We start from the raw sequence: 27,144 nt of genomic DNA, 5'->3' as shown, positions 1-27,144 counted from the left end.
CCACTGTCCTTTCCTCCCCCCCCGTCTCTGATGATGAAAGGCATCTTTGGGTTACTGTGCCTCCCCACATTTGCGCGCACACACACACACACACACAGGAGGCCCTTTCTTTGTCCGCTATCGTAGACGATCGTGATGATCCACGCGGAAAGACAGATGCGAGTTAAGATGTGCAGCAAAGTGTGTCTTTTGAATGTCCACCAGCACATGTTATTTTTCTTTCTTTTTCTTTTTTTCTTTTCTTGTAAAAAGACGCGTGCTACACAAAGAGACTCACCAAGCAGCACGTGCTCAACAGGCCGATGATGTCAGGCTGCCTGCAACAAAGAACTCAGCTCGGGATTCGGCAAGCTTCTATTTCAGATTTTTGGGGCTGAGTGCAAATTGAAAAAAAATCCATAATAATAATATAATGCCTTAAATATTTTTTTTAAATAAAGGTGCAACCTGAATATTTATTCTCTCACACCTTAAACAGTGAGAATGATGGTGCTATAAAAAGACTTTCTCTGTCATTTTTTATTGCTTTAGATCCATTTGAAAAGCCCCATAGAGGGCCGTTAAACCCCGCAATTATGTGGCCTGCCACATTGACCCATTTCAAGTAAATAAAAACAAAAACAATAAAAAGAAAAACAAACATATTTGGATTTTATCATTAGTAAATACATTTGTAAATATATTAAATATTGCATTTAGTATTTTTGTAACCGCTGATTACATTTGCAGTTTAACGGCGAGATGTTTATTTTTGCTAAGTCAGCACTTTTTGGCATTGTTCCATTGAATCTGGCTGCAATGTTTTGTTCCACACACAAATGTGCAATAGAATCGAGCGGACGGATCTTGAGGACACTCGGCATTTAATGCAAAAAAAAAACCTGCTTCAAGTGATGGAATATGAAAAAAAAATCGTTAAATTTGACAAAAAAATCAAAGTTATTCTAAAAACTCATAATAAAAAATAATAATAATAATAATAATGACACTTGTAGAAAAACATCCTCCAAAAAAATGTTTTGTTTGTCCACACTAGAGCTGATGTTGCTGTCATGTGGGAATATGAGTCAGGCTGGATGACTTCATTGCTTTTTGCGGCTATTAGGTCACTGCCACCTCGAGCACCCCCCCCCCACACACACACACACACACACACACCACTCCCCTCATCCAATCCTCTTCTCTCCCTCCATTGCCCCCAATCAAAGTAAAGATGATGAAGGCTCCTCACCTCAATGCTTGCTTCCAGGATGCTGATGACCTCATCCGGGTGACATCACTGACAACAAACACATGCGCCCACACACACACACTGTAATATATTTAGACGTAATGTTAATGTTACATAGGTGGAAATAAAAAAGGAAAAATATTATTTTTCAATATGGATTTTTCAGGTATGTAGGCTGTTTTTCTGAATACTTTTACTCCCTACATTTACTACTACATTATTCAATAAAATGATAAGAAAACACCGTACAAGTCTAAAATATAAGAAATACACGCATATAAAATAATTACTTTCACTTGTTACTTAAATTTCAATTGTATATTCTTGATGCGGAATAATTTGTGCATTTATTCCACATCCAGAATATAAAAAAATAAAAATGCGGAAACGTCCGCATAAATACTGCACCTGTTCCCCGCCCCCAAATTACGTCCGCCAGGTGGCACTGTGCAATTAAGCAAAGCAAGCGAGCAGGCCCACTCCCCCGACACACACTCACTCACACACACACAAACTCTTTGCGTGTGTGTTTTCAGATTTGCAGCCAGTGTGCACCAACGCGGCTTCTTTTTCTTGCCTGGATTTAACACGTGGATTTTTTTTTTTCTCTCAGGCGTGTCTGCTAATTCCTGTTATGTGACAGTGTTGTGCCCATTGCGGCGTTGCTCTCGTTGGACGCGTGGACGTAAAACACGCGTGGAAAGAACGCCAGATTGCAAAACGACCCTGAGGAAGATTCGAGAAAAGTCAGGTAAGATTTCCGGTTTGGAACGTGGGGGGGATATTCGGTGTTTGCTATTGCTATAAATTACGACGTTGTTATGTTTGGTGACGTCATGAACTCTGCGACCCTTTCATGAGAAAGCACATACTGTAGTTGGACTCCTCACCCGCCGCTAGAGAGCGCTATGTGACTTTTTAACAGGACTGTGAGTTGTTTTAACATCGGCAGAGGGCGCTACAGAGGCACCTGCAATTCAATAAAATGAAAAAGGGCGTCAATAAATGTGACTGAATGAATGTAATGAGATAAAAAATACTGTAATGTCAAAATTAAACGACAGAAATAAAAATTAAATGCAAAGAAAAAATCTAAAGGTAACTAAAGAAAACAAATAATTTCATGAAATGTAGAAAATAAAAATAAGCTAAATAAAATTATCTAAATGAACTCTATAATTCTATTAGAAATAAAACATTCACAAAAATAACTCATATCAAAACTAAAACAATTATAAAATAACATTTACTTGAACTGAAACTATTATGTCTTTTGTATATGAGCTATGCTTTAACAATTTTAATTTGATCCCATTAATTTATGTCAAAACTGGATCCATGTGAAAGGTCGTTTTCTTTTCGTGCAGTTTGTGACATCAATCATCATTTTCATTGAGACGTCGCCCGTCAAACCCAATGTACACATTGAGTGTTTACACTGTCTCACCTTCCTCCCTCAGGTGAAACAACAATTATATGCGCGCTCAAAAAGTTCCTTTTGATCCATACTTTTGCCTATTAATACCAGAATTTGATTGTAAACCCCCATAAAGCATTCAAATCAATATTAGAGGATTTGGGAGCTTCCCTCAATTTTAGCAGCCCCACCCAGGAAGGGAAAATGACATTGCAATGATAACGTGCACGTCACTCTGCTTGCGTGTTGACTATTGTATGTGCGTTGCTATCATAACAAGACTTCGCTAGAAAGACATACATTTGGTTTGACTCATTCACATGTGAACAACGAGCTTTATGTTACTCAAATGAGAATGTCAGAGGTGTCAGAAATATTCTGAACGACAAAATTTCACTCACGGTTGAGAATGTAATGAACCTATTTTAAAAAATTCAAGTTTTCAAATGCAGGGAGTTAAAATCATTCCAAAAATAAATACTCAGAGGTATAGCATAGCCATTATTAGTACAATAAAATATTTGTACTTTGTTAGCTCCTGCCAGGAATGTTCATTGCTGTACTTTTGTTCCCAGCGCCTTTGTTTAAAAAAAAAAAAAAAAAGAAGTGGGAAGTCAGGTTTCTAAACTGGAGCGGGAGGCGCTGGCTCTTTTTTTTTTTTCTCTACGCTTCTACAAGCACACATTTACATTTTAGGTTGACATTCCTCTGTGAGTGTGTGTGTGAGCGAGTTGTGAGTCAGTCGACAGACACACCTTTGGTGTTGTGCGTGTGCCTGCTTGGAATGTTGCAGGCCCGACCCACGTTTGCATCTCGCCTCGTCTGATGTGTTACATCTCATTCGCTTGACACATCGATGCTCTTATTAGAGCTTTTAACTCGAACGTGGGCAGGAGACAGTTTACTTTAGGAACGGAGCAGATGCGAAATGTCCATTTGGCAAGTGGACCTAAAAAAAAAAAAAAATGCACGGGAAAAAAAAGCCAAAAATTAAACAGGAAGTCGACCATTTTGGTTTGAAGCAACATTTCGGCTGTTTGATGATCATCTAAGAATCCAGACTGTTGTTGTGTAATTCAGTAGAACTTCCATGGAAAGCCTAAGGGGGAAAAAAGAAGGAGGAGGTTGTTTAAAATTGTGACTGCTGCTTTCCACTAGGCCTGCCACCACCACCACCACCAGACCAAACCAGGACGCACCGTCTTAGTCCATATTTAAGCACACGCGCAGACGTGTATGCAAGTTCTTGTATCCTCTCCATCTCCATGGTTCCATTAACTCCACCCAGAGAGCACGCATATAAAAGTAAAAGCCAAATCTCTTCATTGAGACATTTGAAGAGCTCACCCGTGAATGACTGGATCTATCATTGGAATATCCCAGATGACCGGATTTTTTTTTCACCCTTTGTTTCCGGATTCAGTGGATCACCAGGAGCTCATTCTCAAGGATTCTGTAAAGAGGATGTCCTTAAAGAAGTGAGGATTATTTATTTTTTTAGATCGATAACAACAGAAGCATGTGTACCTAATGTTGTGGCTAGTTTTTATATTTACATTTAATTGAATACATTAAGATACTGTATAATGTACTGCATGTCACACAAATATTTGTTCTGTATTTGTTACAGATTTATTTTTAGAGGAACTATTTGGTGATATAAAACATAAAAGGGGTCCTAATAAAGATCCCTGTGGGACACCGTGACTAAATATACTTTACCATCATCCGAAGCGTTTTGCATCGTACGTTTAGCATTAAGCTAGCAGATGTTTATTAGACCATTTGGATATTTTGGTTTCTCTGTGTATCACAGATTTTCCACCTGTCCCAGGTGGGTCCGGGATGTATCCCCCCACGGTAAAGTGGGTCATTTGCAGACTTTCAGTAGGGGGCGGCGAAGTGTCACGACGTCTACTGAGATGTCTGAGTGCAGTGCGCTATCTGGGTGAGCGCAGATAAAGCTCAACAGCTGCACAACTATACACACACACAGTCTCGCCTGACTCCTCCTTGTTGCCTCCCTCCCTCCCTCCCTCCGTCCCACCCTGCTTTCCTACAAGCCGGAAAGCAGTCTAGTTTTCCAGGCGTAGACTCACACACACATACACACAGAAGTATGCACACACACACTCTCGCATAACCAGTAAGCGAGCACTCGTCTTCTTCTTTTTCTCCTCCTCCTCGACACACACACGTCGAGCAATCTTCTGCCCACATTTGCAGCTCTGAAGAGGTAAGGTCTCAAATTCTCTGTCTTTTCCTTCCTTTTTAGTGTTCATGTGGCCCGGGAGAGGTCAGGAACAACTTTTAGGCGGGGGGTAGAGAGGAAAAAAACCAGGATCATTGGTGAAGTAGGCGCCGGTTAAAAGCTCCCCACATGTGTGAAGAGTGTAAATGAGCACTTTGATATTATTTGATGTATTAATGAGCACTTTTATACTTTGAGAGAGTGTGGAGAGAGCTCCTGACTTTGCTGCTCATGTGGGCGTGTGCGTGCACATGTCAGTGGGGCTGCGTGGGTGGCAAAAGTTTGGCAGCCCACGTAGGAGCCCCTCCGAATGGACTTTTCCCGGCAGTGGGTGTCCTGGTGCGAAATGGTGATAGCTCTGATGTGAGTGTGCCAAAATGTGCTCTTTTGCCGTGGTTGCACTGCAGGGTCCAAAGTATGATCACATTTATTTGAAATATTGGTAAAAGAAAATTATTTTAAAAAAAGCATATACAATTGTGATTCAAGTAATGAGTTTAGAATTGATTTAGCATTTTTTTAACAATAGTATGCACATGTGAGGTGCAGGTATTTTATTTTATTTTTTTGTCCTCTCAGGGTTGCTATCCTCACGTTCTACTGTAGTATCTGTGACTTTTGAGTGTGTACGGCTTTAAGAGGCGGGACTTGGATTGGTGAGTGACGTGGGTTCCGATAAATTAAGTGCAGAGCTAGCTTGCTGTTGACTGGTGAATGAATTTGAATGAATTTGAATGAATTCAAATGACCTAAAAACTGCAGTTCCCTTTAGTAAAACAACTAAATGTACATTTTACATTTAAAACTCAATAAAATGCCTTTTGTCCTGAAAACGTACGACATGACAACCATGTTTGCCTGCTAGCAGACGATGCTGAATATCCGGTAGCCTACAGTACGTCTGCTGTTTTAATTAGAAGCTGCCATTTCTTACCTTGTCGTCCGTCACTTGAATGGCTGTCCTACTGGTTTTCATTTACAACCTGCACCACTTGGCATCGTTTTCGTTTCACTAAATATTTCATTGCTCCAAGGAGAGTCCTAATATGTGTGCCGTGCTATTTACAAAGTCAACACTCTGGCAACTCAATTACCTGGCCCACCTCTCCGTTTAAAATTTTTAAAAAATCTGAAATCTGTCAAAAGTTTGACCAGGCCTGGTTGAACAGGAAGTCTCATGCAGATGGATGCTTGTTCTGGTGGGAATGAGCCAGGAAATGCGTCCAGCCTTCCTCATGAAAATAATAGAGGTTGTAAAATGGAAGAATAACAAGCACTGGCGGCGTATAATTGAATTGGATCAGGAGGCCGGTGGAAAGTTTTTACTACTACTAAAAAAAGAAAAAAAAAAATTCCAATGTCAATGTAACAATGGTTCATACTGTGCGTGCGTTTACATGACGTCCCTTGTCGTCCCCGCAGTGACCATCCTGATCCGAATCCCTCGCCGCCATCGCCATGGAAACTTCAAGCCAGAGACGCAGCACGCGCGGCGCCACCTCGCCGGCACGAATCACTCGCCTGCAGGAGAAAGAAGACCTGTGCAACCTCAACGACCGCCTGGCCGTCTACATCGACAAGGTGCGCTCGTTGGAGACCGAGAACGCGGGACTGCGTCTGCGCATCACCGAATCCGAGTCGCTCGTCAGCCGAGACCTCAGCGGCATCAAGGCGGCCTACGAGGCAGAGTTGGCCGACGCCCGCAAGACTCTGGACCAGGTGGCCAGGGAACGGGCTCGTCTGCAGCTGGAGCTGGGCAAGGTCAAGGAAGATTACAAGGAGCTCAAAGCCAGGTAAGAAACCTTGGACTTGTTCTTCAACATTTTGTGGGAGGTCTCAAAATCATTAGGCTGATGGAGATCTGGAGATCTGTCAGGATGTCGTCAAATGAATGTCTCCTGCGGGTGACTTTGTACCGGATTGTTGTCCAGGATGCCACAGGTAGCGCTGGCATCTCAGGAATGTCTTTGAGTAGTGAAAGGAGGGTGGAGGTCCAAAAGGGAAACTGCTGCTAAATATAGTACAGTCAAGCATTTTTGTGTGTGTTTTTAAGCCGCTTTGTATTTCTAGCGGGTGGTCGCTGTCACGGCAAAATGATCAGCGTCGGTCCTGTGACACGAGATGGGCACTTGTGACCCGAAACCACCTCATGTGTCAGCCCGCAAGGCCTTGGGCTGCTTTGTGTTGGGTTGTCATGGCGACCGGGAAACCTTGGACTTCCCTGGTGATTGAGCAGTGACTCACACTTTGATTGGTTTACGTTTGGAATGAGTGGCTTTATGAGTGAATTGGAAAGTGTGTGTTCCTCTGAATAGAAGGAGTTAATGGAGTACTACTGAAGAGAACACATACAGCACGCCCCCCCCCCCCCCTTCCAGACAGAAGCTCACGTTACTGGTGCCAACGGTTCCTCATTGAAAGTTGTAACATATGGAAATAAGGAAGGAGAGGAGTGCTGATGAGGCTCAATATATACAAATAATTGTCAGCTTTTTCTGCAGTTGATTGCTTTTTAATTTTATTAACAAATTAAGTATTTATGATTTTTTAGATTTTTTTGCACACTATATTTACTTTTTAAATTTTTAAATAATTATTTTTTTAATTAGTTTTAAATATTTAAATAATTTATTTTTTACATTAATTTTTTAATTAAAAGTTTGTAATATTACATTGTTTTATCCATGACTTATTTGAGCAATGTTGGTTTATTATATTCACTAAGAATACTTTTTGTTTACAAGGCGTTTCGTTTTTGAAAGGTCCTGTCATAATCGTGGACTATGACATTGATTGGCCTCCACCCTGTTTATAAATAAGAGTCCACGTACACAACTTATCTTATCATTTGACAATCACCAAGAAGGATTTAGCTGCTCTGTTAACTGATCGTTGGTAGGGCGGAGGTTTCCGGGCGCGGCTTTAGGGTGTGAACACCATTTGTGAACATGTCATGGCTGGACAAGCTTCAATGTGAAGAGTGTAAAAACAAAGTTTAATTTGTAGCTCTTGTGAACATTCTGTCAATTGGAAAAAAAATCTTGAACCCATTTAACACGTTTGATCATTTCTCAGTGAGCGTGAGGCCGGCGTTGTCTTCTTGTTCCTATTAAAGCGAACAGTAAGGTATTGTTGTCTACTGTGGAAATGTATGGCAGATGTTGCCAATAGACTTTTTTTTTTTTCTAGGATAAATGAGGAGATTCGACGCCACAACGTGGTGACGAGTGAAGTTCTTGGCAGGATAGTTTATATTGTGTGTGTGTGTATGTGCTTGAAAGAGTTTATAGAAGTTTCCATGGAAGTTTGGAGTCAGCTCAGCCCTCTTTGTGAGTCACCGTAAATTATTGTAAGATGGCGGATAAAATGTTCCCAGTGGACCGTGGGTCATAAGCTGGTGCGTTTCCACTCAGTGTGGCTTCTTATGTAACATGGAATAGCGTTTTAGTTTGAACCAAATGTATTTTTTAAATGCTTGGATCGCTTGGTAACTTTTTTTTGTAGGATTTTTTTTTTATTTTTACTAACCTGCATGAGGAAGTGTAAGCTAATTAAAATAATCTAATTCCACTTTAGTCGGACAATGGCAGGAAAGCCTCGTAAAAAAAATATATTTTTTCCCGGGCTGGTGCGGCTCCTGCGTGTTGAATTCAGTTCGTTTTAATTAACATCTTATGTGTTATATGAAAACTAAAAAGAGATGGTGGTGATAATGAATGTGAAAAACGAGTCAGAACTTGTGACTCATTCGAATCGTTGCAAAACGACACGGGACTGGCACAATGGGGCCTCGTATTACACACGCACACGCACACACACTGAGCCACAGTGTTTGCCAAGTTCTCGTGTTTGCATACAAATGCTGAAGTTGAGGTTCTCGTGGCGACGAACCAAACAAAAGGCGTCGCACCGCCTCTTTTCTCCTCGAGCTTTCCTCCTTTTCTTTTTCAGCAGCTCCACACACTCTTCGCCACACCCTCTACCCGCTATCCCCTCGGTAGCTCACCCTCTACCCACTCGGCTTCCCCCTGCAGCAACTCCATCGCAGCTTGTGGAGCATCTGACGTGCGGTGGTTGTTTGAAACTGGAAACATTTTGCATACATGCACAATGCTGCTCATTGTCCTCCACACACAAGCCGTGGTCATGTTACTGCCTTCCCCGTCAGAGGCCTAAGTAGACATGAGCTGTTATTGTTCCAAAGAGTTGATAGAAATGTGGAAAAAAAACTTGGTTCTATGTTTAGATGGTAACCCCATTGGAAAATCCCACATGCACATGCTGACCAGATGTGAATGAGATGAATAGCTTGTGATGCTTCCATCCAATTGCAGCTTGGCCCTGGTGGGCAGCTGCTCACAAGCAAAATGGCGCCAACAAGACGGCTCTGTGCCGCCTTGGTCCAGCTGTCCAAGCATGAGGTGGCGGCTGGTTGACCATCTTGTTGCAAATGGTCTCTTCCATCAAAATAAAAACATCATCATGATTTGTTCAAGTTGGTTGGTGTGAGGCAAGACGAGCAGGTTCTGTAGATTTATAGTTCTTCAAATTTTTTGTTTATATAATTGTCATAAATTGTACATTCAGCTTTGGGGAAAAAAAAATACTTTTTTTTTTTAAAGAAAGATTTCAAGAGATTTTCTTCACTTTTTATATCGTGGTGTAGAAATGACAATTTTCAGGTTGCATCCTGCTGAGGTCAGGGTTGCCCTGGCAACACCAAAGCAAACTTGGTCGAAGCGGGCGGGCAAAGGGGAAAGCAGGAAGTTCTCTTTTTTTTTTTTTTTTTTTTTTTTTTTTTTGACTGGTGGCGAGCGTCATTTGTGGCTGGCGCGGTGGACAAAGATAGCAAGGCTGCCTCTGAGTCATCGCTGAGACCGGGAGAAGAGCCAACACATTCCTCCTCCTCACATTTCTCATCTTTTATTCTTTCCCCACTTTGTGTTCTCCCCTCCAAACGGTGTCACTCGGGTTAAAATCTTCAGCCACCTCCAAAAATGGGCTCTTCCATATGGCAAATGACTTCCTTACGGGTTTAAAAAATGCTAAATACAGCGAATAGCTTGCAACCATTTTGTCAGCAAACGCATTAAAACAATCAAGCTGTGGTAGCATTTAGCATATCATTTAAAAGCTTAGCGTCATTAGCTCCTAGCCACGTCGGCACTGTTTATTAAAGCCACGCTAAGTCACGCTAATAAGATACAATGAACAATTTCCCCTCGGAGCAAATGGAATTACAGAGAGCTTGTTTCCGTGTTCTTTCCTGCTATCAGTGTGCACACATGCTGGAAACATGACTTCTCCTCACCGACGAGTTGGATTTTTATGGGCACTTACTGTCTAATTTAAGGCTAATTGCAGCGTGTTGATGGCGATGTGTTAAAAAAAAATTGCTCTGTGATTTAGGTCATGCGGTTTAAAGCAAGCACATGATTTGGAGGAGAAAAAAAAATGTGTTACGGTAGCAACCCCATGCATTTTGTGAAAATAGTTGCCAAAAATTGTAAAATGATTATAAGCAGCAAACATAACATCCACGTGTGACATCTTGATGTGTTGGGCAGGAACAGCAAGAAGGAGTCTGACCTGGACGCGGCTCTGATCCGCCTCCGGGACCTGGAGGCTCTGCTTAACTCCAAAGATGCCGCCCTGAATACGTCCCTCGGGGAGAAGCGCGCCTTGGAGCACGAGCTCAAGGAGCTCAAAGCTCAGATTGCCAAGGTAAAGACAAAAACCAACAGCACACATTTTATGCTCTGAGCGCTGGTGGATGCTGAATGAAGATAAAGTGGCTCGATTGCTCCACCTAGTGGCTTGTTTTATGAATGACATTTTTAAGACATCTACTTAAGTCTTGCGGTTCCCCCTCAGTTGGAAGGTGCCCTGGCAGACGCCCGTCGTCAGCTTCAAGACGAGATGCTTCGTCGGGTGGATGCTGAGAACCGCTTGCAGACAGTGAAAGAAGAGCTGGAGTTCCAGAAGAACCTCTACAATGAGGTGCCAGCTTCTGGACAATCATCCGCCAGCTTGCTGTTTGCGCAATGTCTGACCAATACACATTTTGTGTCGCAGGAAATCCGCGAGTCCAAGCGTCGTCATGAGTCTCGCATGGTGGAGATCGACAGCGGGCGGCAGATGGAGTTTGAGAGTAAACTGGCGGAGGCTTTGACTGACCTGAGGGCTCAACATGAGGAGCAGGTGGCACTGTACAAAGCTGAGCTGGAGAAGACTTATAACTCCAAGGTAAACTGCACCACGGCGCCACCTACTGTCCAAGCTTTTAGGAAATAGTTTCAATACGATCTCACACAATGACAGTCGCTAACCTTCGTGGTTTTGGTCAGTTGGAGAATGCCCGGCAGTCGGCCGACCGAAACACCCACATGGTTGGCGCCGCGCACGAAGAGCTCCAGCAGACGCGCATTCGTGTGGAGGGTTTGTCAGCTCAGCTCAGCCAGCTGCAGAAACAGGTTTGCATGGAAAAAATAAAAAAGTTATGGTACCACTTTTGAATCAAATGTTTCCCTGGCCAGCTGTCCCAGAGCGAGTCGAAGGTGCGCGAGCTGGAGGAGATGCTGAGCCGGGAGCGTGACATGATGCGGCGCAGAATGGAAGACAAGGATCGCGAAATGGCCAGCATGCAAGCCCGCCTGCAGCAGCAACTGGACGAGTACCAGGAGCTCCTCGACATCAAACTCACCCTGGACATGGAGATCTACGCCTACAGGAAACTGTTGGAGGGCGAGGAGGAGAGGTGATTGCAAACACACCAGTTTGCTCTAAAAAACAAATTAAAAGTGACTCCGCCCCCTCCTTCAGGTTGCAGCTGTCGCCCAGCCCTCAGACGGGCCGAGTGTCGGTGACGCGTACCTCGGGCTCGTCCCACAGCCACACCCGCCTGCTTCACGCCACGCCCGCCGTCGCCTCCAGCAGCCGCACGTCCTCCGGCGTCTCCAAGAAGCGTCGTCTCAACGACAACGACAGCGACACGTCCAGTGTGGCGGCGGCCGGCGGCACCGTCACCAAGACGCGCGTCGTCCAGCATGCCGCAGCCAGCGGCCGCGTCACCGTGGACGAGGTGGACCAGGATGGGAAGTTTGTCAGGCTTAGCAACAAAAGCGACGAGGTGAGCGGCCCAAATCCTCAAAGATTTTGGGAATACGCTATGCTAATTAGCATCTCCCCCGACAGGACCAATTACTGGCCGGCTGGCAGTTGAAGAGACAAGTTGGCGACGGCGACGCCATTGTCTACAAGTTCCCTCACAAGTACACCTTGAAAGCTGGAGCCACAGTCACCGTAAGTTTAATGACTAAAACAACAAAAAAAGGCCGATTGTTGATTCCAAGTGTGAGCGTGAACTTTTTTTTGCATAGGTTTGGGCCGCGTCGGGCGGCGGAACCCACGCCCCCCCGTCAGATCTGGTGTGGAAGAGTCAGGACTCTTGGGGCACCGGCGACATCCTGCAGACCATTCTCATCAGTGCTGCTGGAGAGGTTAATAGTTAGGGTTTCAAACTAGGGTTAGGCTTTTAAGGCTATAAAGACTTTTGTCCTCTTCACCACCAGGAAATGGCCAGCAGAAAAGTGACCCGCACCCTCTTCCAGGAGGATGAAGACGATATGGTAACATCTTCCTCCTCCGCTTCTTCAACACGGTGAAGTTGAATGCGCAACTGTGAGCGCACTCTGCTGCCCCCCGCAGGGAGCACACAGCACTAGCGGTGAGAACGAGTACAACCTCCGCAGCCGCACGGTCATCTGCGACTCGTGCGGCCAGACGTCGGACCGCGGACACGGGAGCCACGGAAGCCACGGCGGCGGCAGCGGCGGGCCCGAAGGCCTCGTGGGACATTCCTTTTTTGTGGCCGGCAACCTGCCCAGACAGGTAACACCCGCTTATTATGAAATCCAGAGTTTTGTAAGGTGAACATCTTTATTCTCATGCAATTCAGATTTTTTTTTTTTTTTTTTTTTTTTTTATAAAATGTATTCTCTGGCATTTTATTGCCATTTCAGTATTTTAACGCTTTATTTTTCTCGTGATGACAATGCACATCAAATAAAAAATTTAAAAAAAATATATATTTTTTTAAAAGGGTAATTTTATCAAATCTTGACATATTTCAATTTTCTTTACTCATCTGAAAATTCATATTTCATATTTTAGTAAGCTATATTTTTTTTCCTGTGTGCAAATATTTTTGTTGTAATACTATGGTTTGCTCTTTGTCCTTCCAGAGTCGCGTCAAGCCTGAGAACTGCGTGCTCATGTGAAAGCAGACTTGGCACTGCCTCCACTTGCGCAATCATTAGTCATCGCAGGGATGTTTTTTCTTTCTTCTTCATTACCATCCAATTTTTTTTTTTTTCTTTTTGTATCTATCAACTATTCTGCTGCTTAGAAGGTTGCTTGAAGGTCACAGGAGCTTGCTTGCTGATGTATCCACTTCCTGCATGTGCAACGCTTATGCTAATGCTAACACACGCATCACTCGGTTCACGTTTAATGCTGTCAAATGTCAACACGCACAGATGGTGAGCCCCATTAAAACCGTCCGTTTGTCCCACGTTACGGTTTATAACTTGGTTAGAGTAGAATAAACATTTTTGTTTTATTCAATGAACAATTATGGCTAATGATACATGTGCGGACATTAATATACTTTCCTAAGAAAGTGAAGCCAATGAGGCTCGTTTGACCTTTTAGCTTCTGACTACTCAATCATGATTACAAACAAACCAATTATTTTTCTTATATTTTTGTATTTATAATTGCGCCTGGATGAACAGTTTCTTAATTTCTTCTAGTTTGCAGAGTCACTTTTTTCAATTTCCCAGCCTGACTATTTTCACCAAATCTTGGTGATTTTTGGTCCTTGTGCCTGGTGCCACATTTGAGCATTTACAGTTGTTGCGCAATCATTGATCATTCTGTCATATGACTTGATGCTTTTTTGCTGGCTTTTTTAAAACGCCTTTTCCTACAATTTTTTTTTTTGCATTGATGGAACATCTGTACTGTAAACGAGCAGCTTGTCAGCCAAAGAAAGCATAGCCAAGCGCTTATTGGAAAATACTTGATGGCTTTATTTTTCTGTTGCTTTTCTGGTGATATTTTGTTGCCCAAAAGTGCCTTCAAGTTCTCTCCAAAGATTTCTAGTTAACAGTTGGTGTGTAACAAATGCTGTCAATTCAAACATTTTGGATGAGTTGGAAATCTGCCAAAGGAAATGCTCGCTGTTTGGAGATATCATGTCTGTCTTCAAAGCCATATTGTTCAATATTGGATTATTTTTGTGCTTCTTTTCCAAATAAACATGTAAAAATAAGACAATGTTGTCGTTTCTTTATAAATATATTCATTATTTCACAAAGTGGCCTGTTATGAGGGACACTTGAAAATGGCGGTGTACCTAATGGAGTGTCCGAGTGATTCCCTCGTTAAGTGCAGGTGCGTGAAAACTTTTAGCTCCTTTTGACCGTGAAAGTGGCTAAAAGTTTTCACGCACCTGCACTTAACGAGGGTCACTTGGAAAACATGTTGGAACGCGGCCCGAGGACTAGAGCTTGAGACCTGTGACCTTTGACCATGATATTTCCCTAATAAAGTGGCCAGTTATTAGGTACACTTGAAAATGGCGGTGTACCTAATGGAGTGTCCGAGTGGTTCCCTCGTTAAGTGCAGGTGCGTGAAAACTTTTAGCTTCTTTTGGACGTGAAAGTGGCTAAAAGTTTTCACGCACCTGCACTTAACGAGGGTCACTTGGAAAACATGTTGGAACGCGGCCCGAGGACTACAGCTTGAGACCTGTGACCTTTGACCATGATATTTCCCTAATAAAGTGGCCAGTTATTAGGTACACTTGAAAATGGCGGTGTACCTAATGGAGTGTCCGAGTGGTTCCCTCGTTAAGTGCAGGTGCGTGAAAACTTTTAGCTTCTTTTGGACGTGAAAGTGGCTAAAAGTTTTCACGCACCTGCACTTAACGAGGGTCAGTTGGAAAACATGTTGGAACGCGGCCCGAGGACTAGAGCTTGAGACCTGTGGCCTTTGACCATGATATTTCCCTAATAAAGTGGCCTGTTATTAGGTACACTTGAAAATGGCGGTGTACCTAATGAAGTGTCCGAGTGATTCCCTCGTTAAGTGCAGGTGCGTGAAAACTTTTAGCTTCTTTTGGACGTGAAAGTGGCTAAAAGTTTTCACGCACCTGCACTTAACGAGGGTCACTTGGAAAACATGGAACGCGGCCCGAGGACTAGAGCTTGAGACCTGTGACCTTTGACCATGATATTTCCCTAATAAAGTGGCCTGTTATTAGGTACACTTGAAAATGGCGGTGTACCTAATGGAGTGTCCGAGTGATTCCCTCGTTAAGTGCAGGTGCGTGAAAACTTTTAGCTCCTTTTGACCGTGAAAGTGGCTAAAAGTTTTCACGCACCTGCACTTAACGAGGGTCACTTGGAAAACATGTTGGAACGCGGCCCGAGGACTAGAGCTTGAGACCTGTGACCTTTGACCATGATATTTCCCTAATAATGTGGCCTGTTATTAGGTACACTTGAAAATGGCGGTGTACCTAATGGAGTGTCCGGGTGATTCCCTCGTTAAGTGCAGGTGCGTGAAAACTTTTAGCTCCTTTTGAACGTGAAAGTGGCTAAAACTTTTCACGCAGGTGTGTTTAATTAGGGTCACATATTGGAACGCGCCCCCTTGGAAATCCCCACTTTCTGATTGGCTGGTTGATCTGTGACGTCACTTGGACACGCCCTTATGCCCCAAAATATAAAAAAAGTAAAACACCAGACAAGTTTTAACAGGTTTTAATGTTTTTTAAAACAATAAAGGTAAATTTCAAACCAGCAATCTAATGTGAAATTGCAGTAGATATATTGGATAACAATATTTCGGCGCATATATGCATACACATTATTTTAAGTGTTATAAAATCAAGATTATCCAATGAGAAGCATAATCTCCCCGTTGTTACACATAACAAACGGCGCATCCCTTTATGCAATAAAGGTAGCCGTTAGCTTGGAGAAAACGTGCATAAAAGAAGTGGTGGTTCTTTCTTTCCTTGGCAAATCGTAAATCTACATTCTGGCTTACATAGTTCACGCCAGGAGACGCAACACGTTCACTGACTGATCCGATGATGCACGGGAAGGCAGTTCACCCATTAACTCGTTCCCTCACTGATCTGTTCTCGCGATGAACTGGATATGCAAATCACTCACTCATTGACCCGTTCTGTTGGTAAACGTGAAATGCAACTCATGACTCGTTTGTGACCGGGAAGTGACGTCATTTTCTTCTTTGTTTTGCTTTACGGCGAGGTGGCACCAGCTTCAATGCGCACTACTGACACCTACTGGTTGAAGTCATATGAACTGAAAAAAAACCCCGAATGATTCGTTCACTCGTTAACTGAAAAAAGTCATTCACTCACGAGCCAACACTACTGGGAAGAGGAAAACTCGCACTTAAAAGCTGAAGAAAAAAGATGCTTCCAGAATACTAAACTCTTACTGTCTAAAACAAGGCATTTTTTGTTTTCATTGACGTGCAGCTTGTGGAAAAACCACGTTAATTAGCGAGCAAATTAAAAAAAAATTGCTAAAGTGCATCATTACATCGCGAATAACTTTAGGAAACCAGCCAAAGTTGACGTCCTTTTCAAGTCATTATCCCGTCCTGAGTCCCTCTCCTCAGGCGGCGGCCCACATGAACATGGCGTCTCTTCACCAGTCGTGAAAAACCAGCGTCCTCCCCCGGGTGGCGGGGGGATCGTACGCCGTCTCGGAGGGCGCTTCGGGAGCCTCGCTTGCGTTTCCATCAACGACGGGGGGTCAGCGCGGCGTTCTCTCAGGCGAAGGGGGCCGGCGGAGGGGCGGCAGGTCATAGTGGCTTGGGATGTGGCTGTTGACCGGGAGGTCGTAGTGGCCCAGCGGGTCCTCCAGGGGGGCATGGCCAACTGAATGCTGACGTTCTGCAGAAAACAAAACCAACGGCAGTCAGCACACACACCTGCCACCATTTCAAGTTCAGATGTTCGAGTAGGCAAGTCTTCATAATTTCCATCATTACATATCATAAATTCCATTTGAACTGGGGGTGTGTAGACTTCTGCTATATCATTTGCCGTGGTTGTCGCTTACGTCGTCGTAGAGAGGCGGTGCTGAAGGGTGGGGGCGGAGGAGGCGGGGGTCCGCTCTGGGTGTACGCTCGCCCTCGGGGGACAGCCGCCTTCATCTCCATATAGCTGCTTTCAGGGGGGCAGAAGGGGGGTCCTGGAAGATCCTTGATGGTGGCATAAACGTTCTCGCTATTCAGGGAACTGCTGCTCGCCATCCCTGCCACCTCTGTGAGTTCTGGACCAACAATTAACAATTCATTGCAGGATTCAGCAACAAGGAGATCACCACAAAAACACAAATTGAAGCCTAATTTTTTTATATTAATGTGGATTTAAAAATATCAACTTCTATGATTGTAATGTGTTAAAAGAATTTTTATTGTTCTTCTCTGGATAAAGCATTTATTCGTTTTCAATTCTTGTTTTTTTCCCACAAAATAAAAAAGAATTTGGGGGGGAACTGGGGTGGTTTTTAAGTCTTGCAGTACTACCTTTCACCTCTAGAGTGTGTAAGTGAGTCGTTAGTGCTAACTGCAGTGAGAACATTAGACCAACCTTTGTTGAAATATTTTCCAAGGCTGGCGCTGTAGCTGTAACTCCGATCAATCCCAAACGCCCCTGTGAACACCAACAATTCCTTTTATTCGGGAAAGAGATCTTATAAAATGCTATTTTATTGTTTTTATACGTCCATGTTGAACAAGTCTTTTTGACTCTGCCTAGAGGAAATACTGTCAAAGTTGTTTTATGGCCAATAAAAGAAGACTTGGCAATACAATAACAAGACGATTGATTCACATCCAACAGACCACAAAAATAAATCAAACTTCTTCTCTTCTGCTGACTTTGAAAACCTAACTGAAGGTAGGCAGCGGTGGAAGTTACATCTGTACCTCACTAGACTTTTACTGTAAAGCTGGCTAAGGGACTGGCCAGGCCAAATTTTCAGATTTTTTTTCCATTCTTTGAGGTCATGGTGAAATCTGATCTGACCTGGCTCCTTATTGCGACCTTCGTGATGTTTCCAGTCGGCTGGCAGCGTCGCGTTGCTCTCCACGCCAAAAAGCCCGCGCCTCTCCCGTTCCGTGTTCTTCATGCTGCAGAACAACTGCTTGTTTGTGTTCTACAAAAAAAAAAAAAGGGGGGGGTCAGAAAAGGGGGCAAAGGGTGACTTCGAAGGAGCAAAGTGTAAGGTGACGGTCACCTTGATGGTGCGGTCGTGGTTGTTAGGAAGGTGAGGCAGCGGTGGACGGTTGTCCTGAAGGGTGTGGTAGCTGGGGTTGGAGTAGTAGTGCTGGTAGTTGGGAGCCATATCTACACACAAACAATACAAATCAGGAGTGATCTAAAACTTAAAACGCAAAAAAAAATCGCCACGACTTACCTGGAACGGCGTACTCGGAGTTGACGGTGCGACTGGTGGAGAAGGAGACGGTGGGCGTGTTGTTGTGCTTGAGCTTCTGCTGGCGTCGGTAGAGCAGCAGGAGAACCAGCAGCAGAACCACCAAGATGACCAGCGCCACCACGCCGCTGATAGCCGCCCATGATTCCTTCTCGCCTGGGGGCAGCGGGACCATCACGCTGCCGGGCTCAGACGTTTCTGAAAGCAAATAGTGGATCAAGTGAGACTTCCGCGGGGATTCTCAAATCCTTCTTCAATTTAAAAATCGTGCGTACCTTGTTGACAATCAGCGTTGTCGCACAGACATTCTCCCGTGACGCGGTCGCACAGGACGTTGGTGGGACAGGAGCAAGTTTGGGAGCAAAAAGATCCAAAACGTCCCGCGCTGCAAGCTGGAAACCCAAAATATATATTTTTAATAAACAATAAAAGATGTAAAGGATCAATATGAAAATAATAAATTGGTGCTGACGTATGGAACAGTCTGTGGCGGTCCAGCCGGGAAGACATTGACATTGGCCGTCGCGGTGGTTGCACGTGGCGTTGTTGGCGCAGCTGACGCAAACTTCAGAACAACCCTTGCCGTAGTAGCCAGATGGACAAACTGCAGCGAATGCACGCAAAACACAACGTGAACACACATTTGATGAACCTTGACCTTGGAGGTCACCATTCATTTCTAAAAAAATGCACCTTGATGGCAATCATCTCCGGTGTAACCCGGAAGGCAGTCGCACTCCCCGGTCACATGGTGGCAGCGGTACGACTGGCCACAAGACGGGCAGGACTGGTCGCACTGCTCACCGTACGTCCCCGATCTGCATTCTGAGGAAGGCGGAGGGAGACGAGTCAGCCGGGGACTGCCGTCGCCATCGAGAGTCACTCGGCGACACTCACTGTTCTGACAGGTGACGCCCCAGAAGCCCGGGCGGCACACGCACGCTCCCGTTTCCCGCAGGCACGTCTCGCTGTTGGGGCAGTGCTTGAAGCAGGTCTGGTTGCAATGGCGCCCCCACAGGCCTTCGGAGCACGGTTCACTGCAACGTGGCCCTAACAAAGACAAGGGGCAAGTCAGTTATCATTATTGTATTGCATTTAATAATAATTAAAAACTGCAATACAGTTATACACCACTGCAAAGTATAACCAAAAATATTAAATATATTCTTTCATTAATACATCTCAAAAGAGAGCTACACTAGCTCATAAATGTGTTTATTAATGATACTGTATTGATTGAAAAAAAAAAAAAAAGGGCACTGACCCCACCAGCCTGGCAGACAGTGGCACTCCCCTGTGGTTGCCTGGCAACCGTCAGCATTGACGCAGTCGCATCTCTTCAGGCAGCCCGGCCCAAACGAGCCCATCTGCGAGTAGGAACCAAAGCTAGTCAGGACAGCCTCTGCAGGCTCTTAATTGGACCAGCGCCAGACAAAATGCTTCAATGGTGTCACCATGGCAACGAAAAGCCTTCCAAGGAAATTGTAGTAACATTTTGTACAGTAAGAATATACATCAGTGGAGAAGCGTGACTTGGCCATGACGCTATGTGGTCACTTGTTGCTAGGCAGAGTTCATCAATGGTCAGTGTGGCAAAAAGCTCACCGGGCACGACTGGTCGCAGTGCGCCCCCTGCCAGCCTGCCGTGCAAGTGCAGGATCCGTCCACAGGGTTACACTTTGCTCCGTTAGCGCACTGACAGGTGCCGTTGCATCCGCGGCCCCAGGTTCCCTCCGAGCACGGGACGGAGCAATCGGTTCCTCGCCAGCCTGAAGACATTAAACCATGAGATTGACGGCAGGGGATTCATCAGCTACGTGTGTGAAGAACCTTCACCTTCTTTGCAGAAACAAGCACCGTCGATGGGCGAGCAGTCCACAAAGTTCTTGCAGGAACATTCCAGAGAGCAGTTCTTGCCGTAGGTGCCGCTTTTGCATGGACTCTCACAGTGAACACCCTGTGGGGGGGGAAAAAGAAATCCAAATTACATCATAGCACATCGCTACAGAAAAACGGATGATGGCTGACCGTGAATCCCGGGCCACACTGGCATAGTCCGGTGGCACCGTGGCACACGCCGCCATTAACGCACAAGCAGGGCTCGAGGCATCCGTCGCCGTAGAAACCGTGGGCGCAGGTTTCGTTGCAGTGCAGCCCGGCCCAACCCGCCTGGCACGTGCACTCGCCTTTCATCGGGTGGCAGCTGTCAGGTAGACACAATTGTGTCATTTTACATGAGTTCTTTTAGACATACAATATTTTCTTGTTCTTGTTGGGCTTTAAAAAAACTTGTGAATATAATTGCAGAATTTTTATTTTGTAAACAGAATTAGAAATACCAAACACTTGTTTTTAGGATTAAAAATTGCATTTATTTAATCTAAATTTGATTTACAACATTTCATTTATTACAATTTAATTTACTTTAATTTAATGTAATTTCATTTAAAATCAAAATGTTTAATATATTCATTTAAAAAATAATTAGTCAATTTTTGCTTTCCTGATTATAATTAGAATTACATTTAAATCAAACCCAGAAGTTGAAAAAAGTGTAGACACTGACATAACGGCACAGCTAAGCTCCAATTTTTGGGGGTTGCCAGGGGGCGCTATTTCCCTGCAAACTCCCAAACAGTGTCGTGGCCTCTACTGACTTTCGCACGAACACCAGCATAGAAGCGGTTTTATCCGAACCAGATTTGTCGACTTGTGTGATTTGCGTCAACTCAATTCAACTCAACTTTATTCCTCAACTCACCTGAGCGTGTTTTTGTCCTGGCAGAGACACGAGCGTTCGCAGTGCATGCCGTATTTTCCGTGCGGGCACATTCTGTCCTTGCAGCTGGGCCCGCTGAAGCCCGGTTCGCACAGGCAGCCACCGTCGATGTTGTAGCAGCGAGCGCCGTTTGCGCAGTCGCACGCTCCTTCGCAGTCCTGACCGTAAGAGCCCACCGCGCATTCCTCGTTGCATCTGAGCAAAACACATTTTTTAAAATACAATTTCTTATTTATTCAGCTCTGTGATTTCCAACAAGGTAACTTAATCTGGGCTCTTAACAAGTACGCACCTGTTCCCGGTGTAGCCTTCGGCACACTTGCACTGTCCCGTCTCGGGGTCGCATTTGCCGCGATTGTGGCATATGCATTCTTCGGCGCAGTTGGGTCCGTAGCGTCCCTCGGGACAGCGCTCCGTGCAAACAGAACCCTATAAGGCAGACAAAGGCAGGCCTGTGAGGTGGATGAATTATCATGGTAAAGGAGAAGGGCTCGCTAACAATTTGATCTTTTCTCACTCACTTTTGAATTCAGTTCTTGAGAGCCAAAATAAAAAGGTTACATTTATTTTATTTTTTGTTTCAATGTATGTACAGAATGTGTGCAGTTTTACTCACCATCCATCCAGGAGGGCAGGCACAGATCCCTTTACCCCGACAGATGCCGCCATTTTGACACGGACATCGAGCCGGACATTTTCTGGAGCATGGCTTCTCGCAACTAAAAATTGCATCCAATAATTTCTGTCAGCATTATGCAGGTGTGTCTCTGAACCTTCAGCGAGTCTCACATAAGCAAAAAAACATAAGTGAGGGACACTTGTCTGAAATGTCTATATTAATAGTTTAAATTATAAATACACCACAAATGATGTCCTTGAATAATTTAGAACACATTCATATTTTAAACTCATCTTACAATATATCCTTTAAAAATAAAAGTCTAAAATATAAATATATAAAATAATGATAATATAATAAAAATAAAATAATAAAATATAAAAAAGCTTAGTATAAAATGTATCAGAAATGCACAAGACTCTCCGCTAACAACCCAAGCTAAAGTTGACATACAATCAAAATGCTTCATTGACACCAATTACTACTTTCCTATTCAGCCAGGTCACGGTTAAGAATCTGTTTCCTGAAATACTTACAAAGTGCCAGTGAAGCCATCCCGACACGTGCACTCCCCGCTGGCTTTATTGCAGGATCCTCCAGTCCCACACTTGCATTTCTGCTGGCAGTCCTTTCCAAAAGTTCCATCGGGACACGCCTCCTCGCATTGGCGTCCGACGAAACCCGGCGGGCACTGACACATTCCTTTGACCGGGTCGCACAGGGCGCCGTTCTTGCAGTTGCATTGCTGTCCGCAGCCCGGACCCCAACGTTTGTCTTCGCAGGCTGAGGGGAGAAAAACAGTTTGCCTGGCATCTTGTAATATCGTCAAGTCGTTGTTTATCGTTTCGCTTGGGTCGTATAATATTTCATACAAATGAGTCTTTTATTTACTTGTTTGGATTTGACTCATCACGTTCACATTCTTATGGTGTCCCACAAGGATAGCAACTAGGCCATCTGCTTTTTTGTAACACCCCATCCATCAAGGGTTGGACCTAAATACTTTGGGTGTCCCTAAATGAGAATTCTTTATTTTATCAAGAAATGCCGCTCACTATTTTTGGTGGAAACAGTTTGAGGAACATTTGAGCATTTTTCCGGTAAAACTCGACATACAGTCCAACATTAGGCGTTTGCAGGACGTAGGGAAAAAGTTATTTTTAAAGACCTCCCTCAACTCTGGCACTTAATACATTTCCAACCATTCATAACAACAGTCACCTTACGGTAAATGCGTTTAGCGTTGTGTGGTAACATTGGATGATGACATCATCAAAAAAAAAGATTTAAAGACTGTCAAAAAACATTGAGTGTGTTTAGCCGCATATAAATGAAGAACAGAACACTCTTGCACCAATTGTGGTTTTGCAAGCCCCACCCTCAACTCCTGTCATCCAAACACTGGGGTGTCGTTTTACCACCCCAGAGATTCAAATTATCGAGGGGAGATTTGCATGGAGCTCACAAAAGATGGTCTTTGTTTTATCCAGAAGTGGACTTTCACACAGGGTTTGAATTTCCCAGAGCGTCCGATGATGTCACTGACGGATGGGCGTCAGTCACATAACACGATTTCATGTTGACCTCTGTGGATGTTATTTTTAAATCACTCCGTAATCTGAATTGAGGCTTGGGTCACTCCTTACATTTTTTTGTTGTTGTTGCTATAGGGCAGCTACGAGCTCCTAAAATAGTTTCTACTCGATCCAAATTTGGCTCGAAGCGAGCTGCCCTGCCAGTGTTTATGCGGCCAACGTTATTGCTTCTTCTCGTCTGAATGGATCGGCAGAAGAAGGGGGTGGAGGGGGGGGGCTTGGCTCAACTCTGTCATGTTGAGTAATGAGAAACTCAGCTGGTGGAGACCATTGTGTTTACACAAGCATGCAGATTTACTGAGGTGACTCACGAGAATAAAAAAAAGAAAAGTAGAAGTGGTACTTGTGCAGTGATTCTTAAGTACACCAATGAAATGAATTAACACGTCCACGAGATCGTAAAAATCGTCAAAACAAGATAAAAACAACCAAAAAACAAGAGGGAAGAAGATAATCCATCCATCTGCAAAGCATTTATGCTGATGATTCATTTTTTTTTCTGGTTTTGATGACGTCAGAAAGCTTCAAAGACTATATTGATTCTTAAAACCCCAAAATGGAAAAACAAAAATCCCACGATTAATATTTCACACAAGATTCATCATTTTTCCACCGACGTAGCGATTCTGATACGCATTTTCCTGTAATATCTCTCTGGAGCGCAAACATCCAAACCACAGGAGTGCATTTTGGAAGCTTCTTCAAAACCAGCTTCTGCGTTACGCTAACGTCGCTAAAGTCATTTATGATGATATTTTAATTATGCGAATGTGATTTGAAGAGATGACCCCCAGGTAGAAAACAATTAGTCGCTTCCTAACATTAGTTTGTATCATTTTACGCACGAGGCAGGGTCTCCATACCGTCCAATAATTTTTTTTTTTTCATCCCCCATCTTTTTCCATCCTTCTTCATAGCTTACTTGCAAACCTCAAAAAGTCCTCTCCTCCAATTTCACCCACTTCGATAACTCCGCATTCAGACTGTTCTCCGAAAGAGAAAAAGAAGCAGAAAGGAAGGAAGCAAAAAAAAAAAAAAAAGGTTTAAAAAAAAAAAAAAGAATGAAGGGGAAAGGGTACAGAGGGAGCAAAAGGCGAGATGGAGAAACTGTGAAAATGAGAGTGTGGGCTCATTTTTTCCGTTTCCTCTGTCAAGACAGCAACTGCTAGCCGTTAAAGCTAATTCTCTCTCTCTCTCTGCTGCACAGGGAAAAAACAATAATAAAGTGGCGTACTTTTGACCCAGGCGGTGGAAAATCGCCACTCAGGCCAATGATATGAAGTTCTGCTTTCACTCTTGATTAAAGAAAAACAATTCGGCCGTGTTTTGCTGACGTCCTGAACAAAATATGTGAGTATCTCATTCATGCATGTCAGAGTAGAGCAAAAAAATAAAATAGCAAAGCGATTTTCAAACTTGTTTTGGAACTTTACTAAAGCGAGAGTGGACGTGCGCTTAAAACCGTAATTTACATAGAGGCTTGTTGAGCGGCATCACACAGGGATCCTTACTCGAACCCCTGACGTTTGAGTAATTAATAATAAATATTAATAAAATATTTATAATAAAACATTTTCCTTAATTCCGAAACACCCCAATAATTTTTTTTACTGAGGTGTTGTTATAAGTAGACTATTTTATAACGGTGTGCACCAGGGATCCCTATTAGGTCCCCTCACGAAACAACAAATTATTTATGAATAATTCATATGATTAATATTTATGAGGCGTTACAGACTTCTAAAGCTTCTTTCACGACTTCAATATGCCGTTTCCATCTGGGACCAGCCTGGTGTTTGTCATGGCCCCGAGCCGCTTAGCTTGACGCAGGGACGTCGCTACTTGTTGTGTCGCTGCTGCTAATTAATGTTGAATGTTTATGCATGCTGTCACTCACATTAGCAGTTTGGGATTAAACGGTAGAGATTTTTTTTTTTTGTGGAAATTTCCATACCGCTGGAGCAGTCGTCGCCTCGCCAGCCTCCCTCGCACTGACAGCGGTCCGGAGCCAGGCAGCGGCCATGAACGCACTCCTTGGTGCAGCGAGCTGCGGAGGAGATGAAAGGCAAATAATGACAATGTAGACGGAAATGTCATCAAGTTGCGTTCCAGTGACTAAAAGGTATTATTTTCTTTGCCCACGTTTGATCTCGTTGCAGTCCATTTATAAAAGCTACCGCAGGACTCAGCGTGAGGCAACGTGTACTATAATCACACACAGAGCCACAAATAGAAACGGACAATAAGAGACTAATATGCCTTCAAACGTTTAGGAAGACTCAATTATTTTGTTTCACCGAATTCTCGAAGCACATCGGCATTTTTTATTAATTATGCAATTAGGAGAAAGAAAAATAAAAAAAAAAAAGAGATAAAATAAAATAAAATAAGATGGAAAATAAAATAAAAATATTAAGGTACTCCAAAATAAAATTAAATAAATATATTAACTTCCTCCAAAAGTACAAAAAGGATGCACGGCCTAAGTAAAAGGTGTGAACCCGGTAATTTTCTCGCATTATCTCTTCACGTCGAGTTGCTTAATTGAAGTCAAACGGTGGAAAATCTGGAGAAATCCTTCCAGTCAACTGAAATCTGAAGAGAAATTTCCTTGATGGGAACGTTTTGGGGCTTTTTGCGACACGGCTGCAGCCAGTACAAATAGCGAGCGGCCGCATGGAACCCAAACCTTTCATTTTGAAGAAAGTGCTTTATGTTGACCGAGCAGAAGAAAAGCCAAGTGAGCATCTTGTGTCAGGAAGGCTTTCTTTAAAAATTACTTTTGAACTCTCCAATAACAGTTTCGTCTACCACTATTTAAAACTGGCTATAGTAGCAAAAATGAGCGGTATCTATTTAAAAACATATTTAAAGAAGACATATTGCTTTTTCTTCCCAGTTTGAAACCGTTTCCATCTGTCTTACTCTTAATAAAATAAGAAATTTTAGTCAAAACATTCCAAAGAACAAAAATGATATTACACTTTTCACCTTTTTGAGCCTCACAGGTATTATTTATGTCCACCAGGGGTCACTATTCTAACAATCTACACTGTAGTATTTGTGACTTTGAATGTGTGTTGCTTTAAAAGGCTGAGCATGAGGGTAAAAAAATTAAAGTGAAGAGTTGGCTCCAGCTGTTAAGTAGCTTTAAACTAGTTAACGATGTTTACTTTACCATCAAGGTGCAGTTGTGCAAGCCAGTTCGGCTTTTCAGTAGACACACTGGCGCCGCGAAATGGCCACTCTATTCCCTTGTGATGAAACCAAAATTCATTTTCACTTACGGACGCATTTGTCGCGGCTCTCGTAGTAGCCCGGGCAGCACTGGTAGCGTTTGCGGTAGTCCGTCTTGACCGCTTGCCTGTAAGCTGTCTTGTAGGTGATCCTGAATGAAGAACAACAATGGGATCAACCTTCTGTGCTAACGATCAAAAGCACTGAGCTACATTGACAACATTTCTGGTACCTGTGTCTGGGACATCTGTAGTTACTCCGAGGGTCCGAGCAGGGTTCTTCGGTCATGTGGTCGTAAGGATGCGAGTAGGACTCCTTGACGGAGGTGGTGAAGCTAAATGGAAGAAACGAAACACACGATGGAAATCAAAAAGTGACACACAGGAAGTAGCCAAAATAAATCAGGATGCTAAGCTAACATAGCATCGTTTCACCCGTTTTTTTATCGGTTCACTTCAGTCTCTTGAC

General features: G+C 43.6%; 2 protein-coding genes across 4 annotated transcripts in view; one reads left to right on the top strand and one right to left on the bottom strand.

Annotated features, from left to right (window-relative positions):
- Positions 1-1,711: 1,711 nt before the first annotated feature.
- Positions 1,712-14,238, top strand: lmna (lamin A). 3 transcript variants are annotated; one of them, XM_049730680.2, is made up of 13 exons: positions 1,712-1,982; positions 6,322-6,692; positions 10,467-10,623; positions 10,774-10,899; positions 10,975-11,145; positions 11,247-11,372; positions 11,436-11,656; positions 11,722-12,028; positions 12,094-12,201; positions 12,279-12,398; positions 12,471-12,527; positions 12,607-12,789; positions 13,143-14,238. In XM_049730680.2, exons 2-13 carry the CDS (start codon positions 6,358-6,360, stop codon positions 13,176-13,178), a joined length of 1,947 nt encoding a protein of 648 aa, XP_049586637.1. In that variant the 5' UTR covers positions 1,712-1,982; positions 6,322-6,357; the 3' UTR covers positions 13,179-14,238. The 3 variants fall into 3 exon arrangements, with proteins under 3 accessions (XP_049586637.1, XP_049586638.1, XP_049586636.1); XM_049730681.1 differs by lacking the exon at positions 1,712-1,982 and adding an exon at positions 3,982-4,126; XM_049730679.1 differs by lacking the exon at positions 1,712-1,982 and adding an exon at positions 4,721-4,884.
- A 1,474-nt stretch (positions 14,239-15,712) lies between these two features.
- pear1 (platelet endothelial aggregation receptor 1) overlaps positions 15,713-27,144 on the bottom strand; it is a 24,330-nt gene continuing 12,898 nt past the window's right edge. The window contains exons 5-25 of the mRNA XM_049730534.2: positions 26,909-27,010; positions 26,727-26,827; positions 25,394-25,486; positions 22,381-22,627; positions 21,842-21,944; positions 21,518-21,654; positions 21,208-21,420; positions 20,475-20,649; positions 20,283-20,403; positions 20,052-20,215; positions 19,711-19,813; positions 19,344-19,496; positions 19,140-19,271; positions 18,919-19,050; positions 18,722-18,838; positions 18,429-18,644; positions 18,249-18,358; positions 18,038-18,167; positions 17,600-17,662; positions 17,067-17,279; positions 15,713-16,897 (exon numbers count right to left, since the gene is read on the bottom strand). Coding sequence (XP_049586491.1) covers positions 16,758-16,897; positions 17,067-17,279; positions 17,600-17,662; positions 18,038-18,167; positions 18,249-18,358; positions 18,429-18,644; positions 18,722-18,838; positions 18,919-19,050; positions 19,140-19,271; positions 19,344-19,496; positions 19,711-19,813; positions 20,052-20,215; positions 20,283-20,403; positions 20,475-20,649; positions 21,208-21,420; positions 21,518-21,654; positions 21,842-21,944; positions 22,381-22,627; positions 25,394-25,486; positions 26,727-26,827; positions 26,909-27,010 — 2,965 coding nt within the window. The 3' untranslated portion in view covers positions 15,713-16,757. The remainder of the gene's footprint in view (positions 16,898-17,066; positions 17,280-17,599; positions 17,663-18,037; positions 18,168-18,248; positions 18,359-18,428; positions 18,645-18,721; positions 18,839-18,918; positions 19,051-19,139; positions 19,272-19,343; positions 19,497-19,710; positions 19,814-20,051; positions 20,216-20,282; positions 20,404-20,474; positions 20,650-21,207; positions 21,421-21,517; positions 21,655-21,841; positions 21,945-22,380; positions 22,628-25,393; positions 25,487-26,726; positions 26,828-26,908; positions 27,011-27,144) is intronic.

This window comes from Syngnathus scovelli, chromosome 9 (assembly GCF_024217435.2).
Source record: "Syngnathus scovelli strain Florida chromosome 9, RoL_Ssco_1.2, whole genome shotgun sequence".
NCBI lineage: Eukaryota > Metazoa > Chordata > Actinopteri > Syngnathiformes > Syngnathidae > Syngnathus > Syngnathus scovelli.
This window is presented reverse-complemented; position numbering and strand designations above follow the sequence as displayed.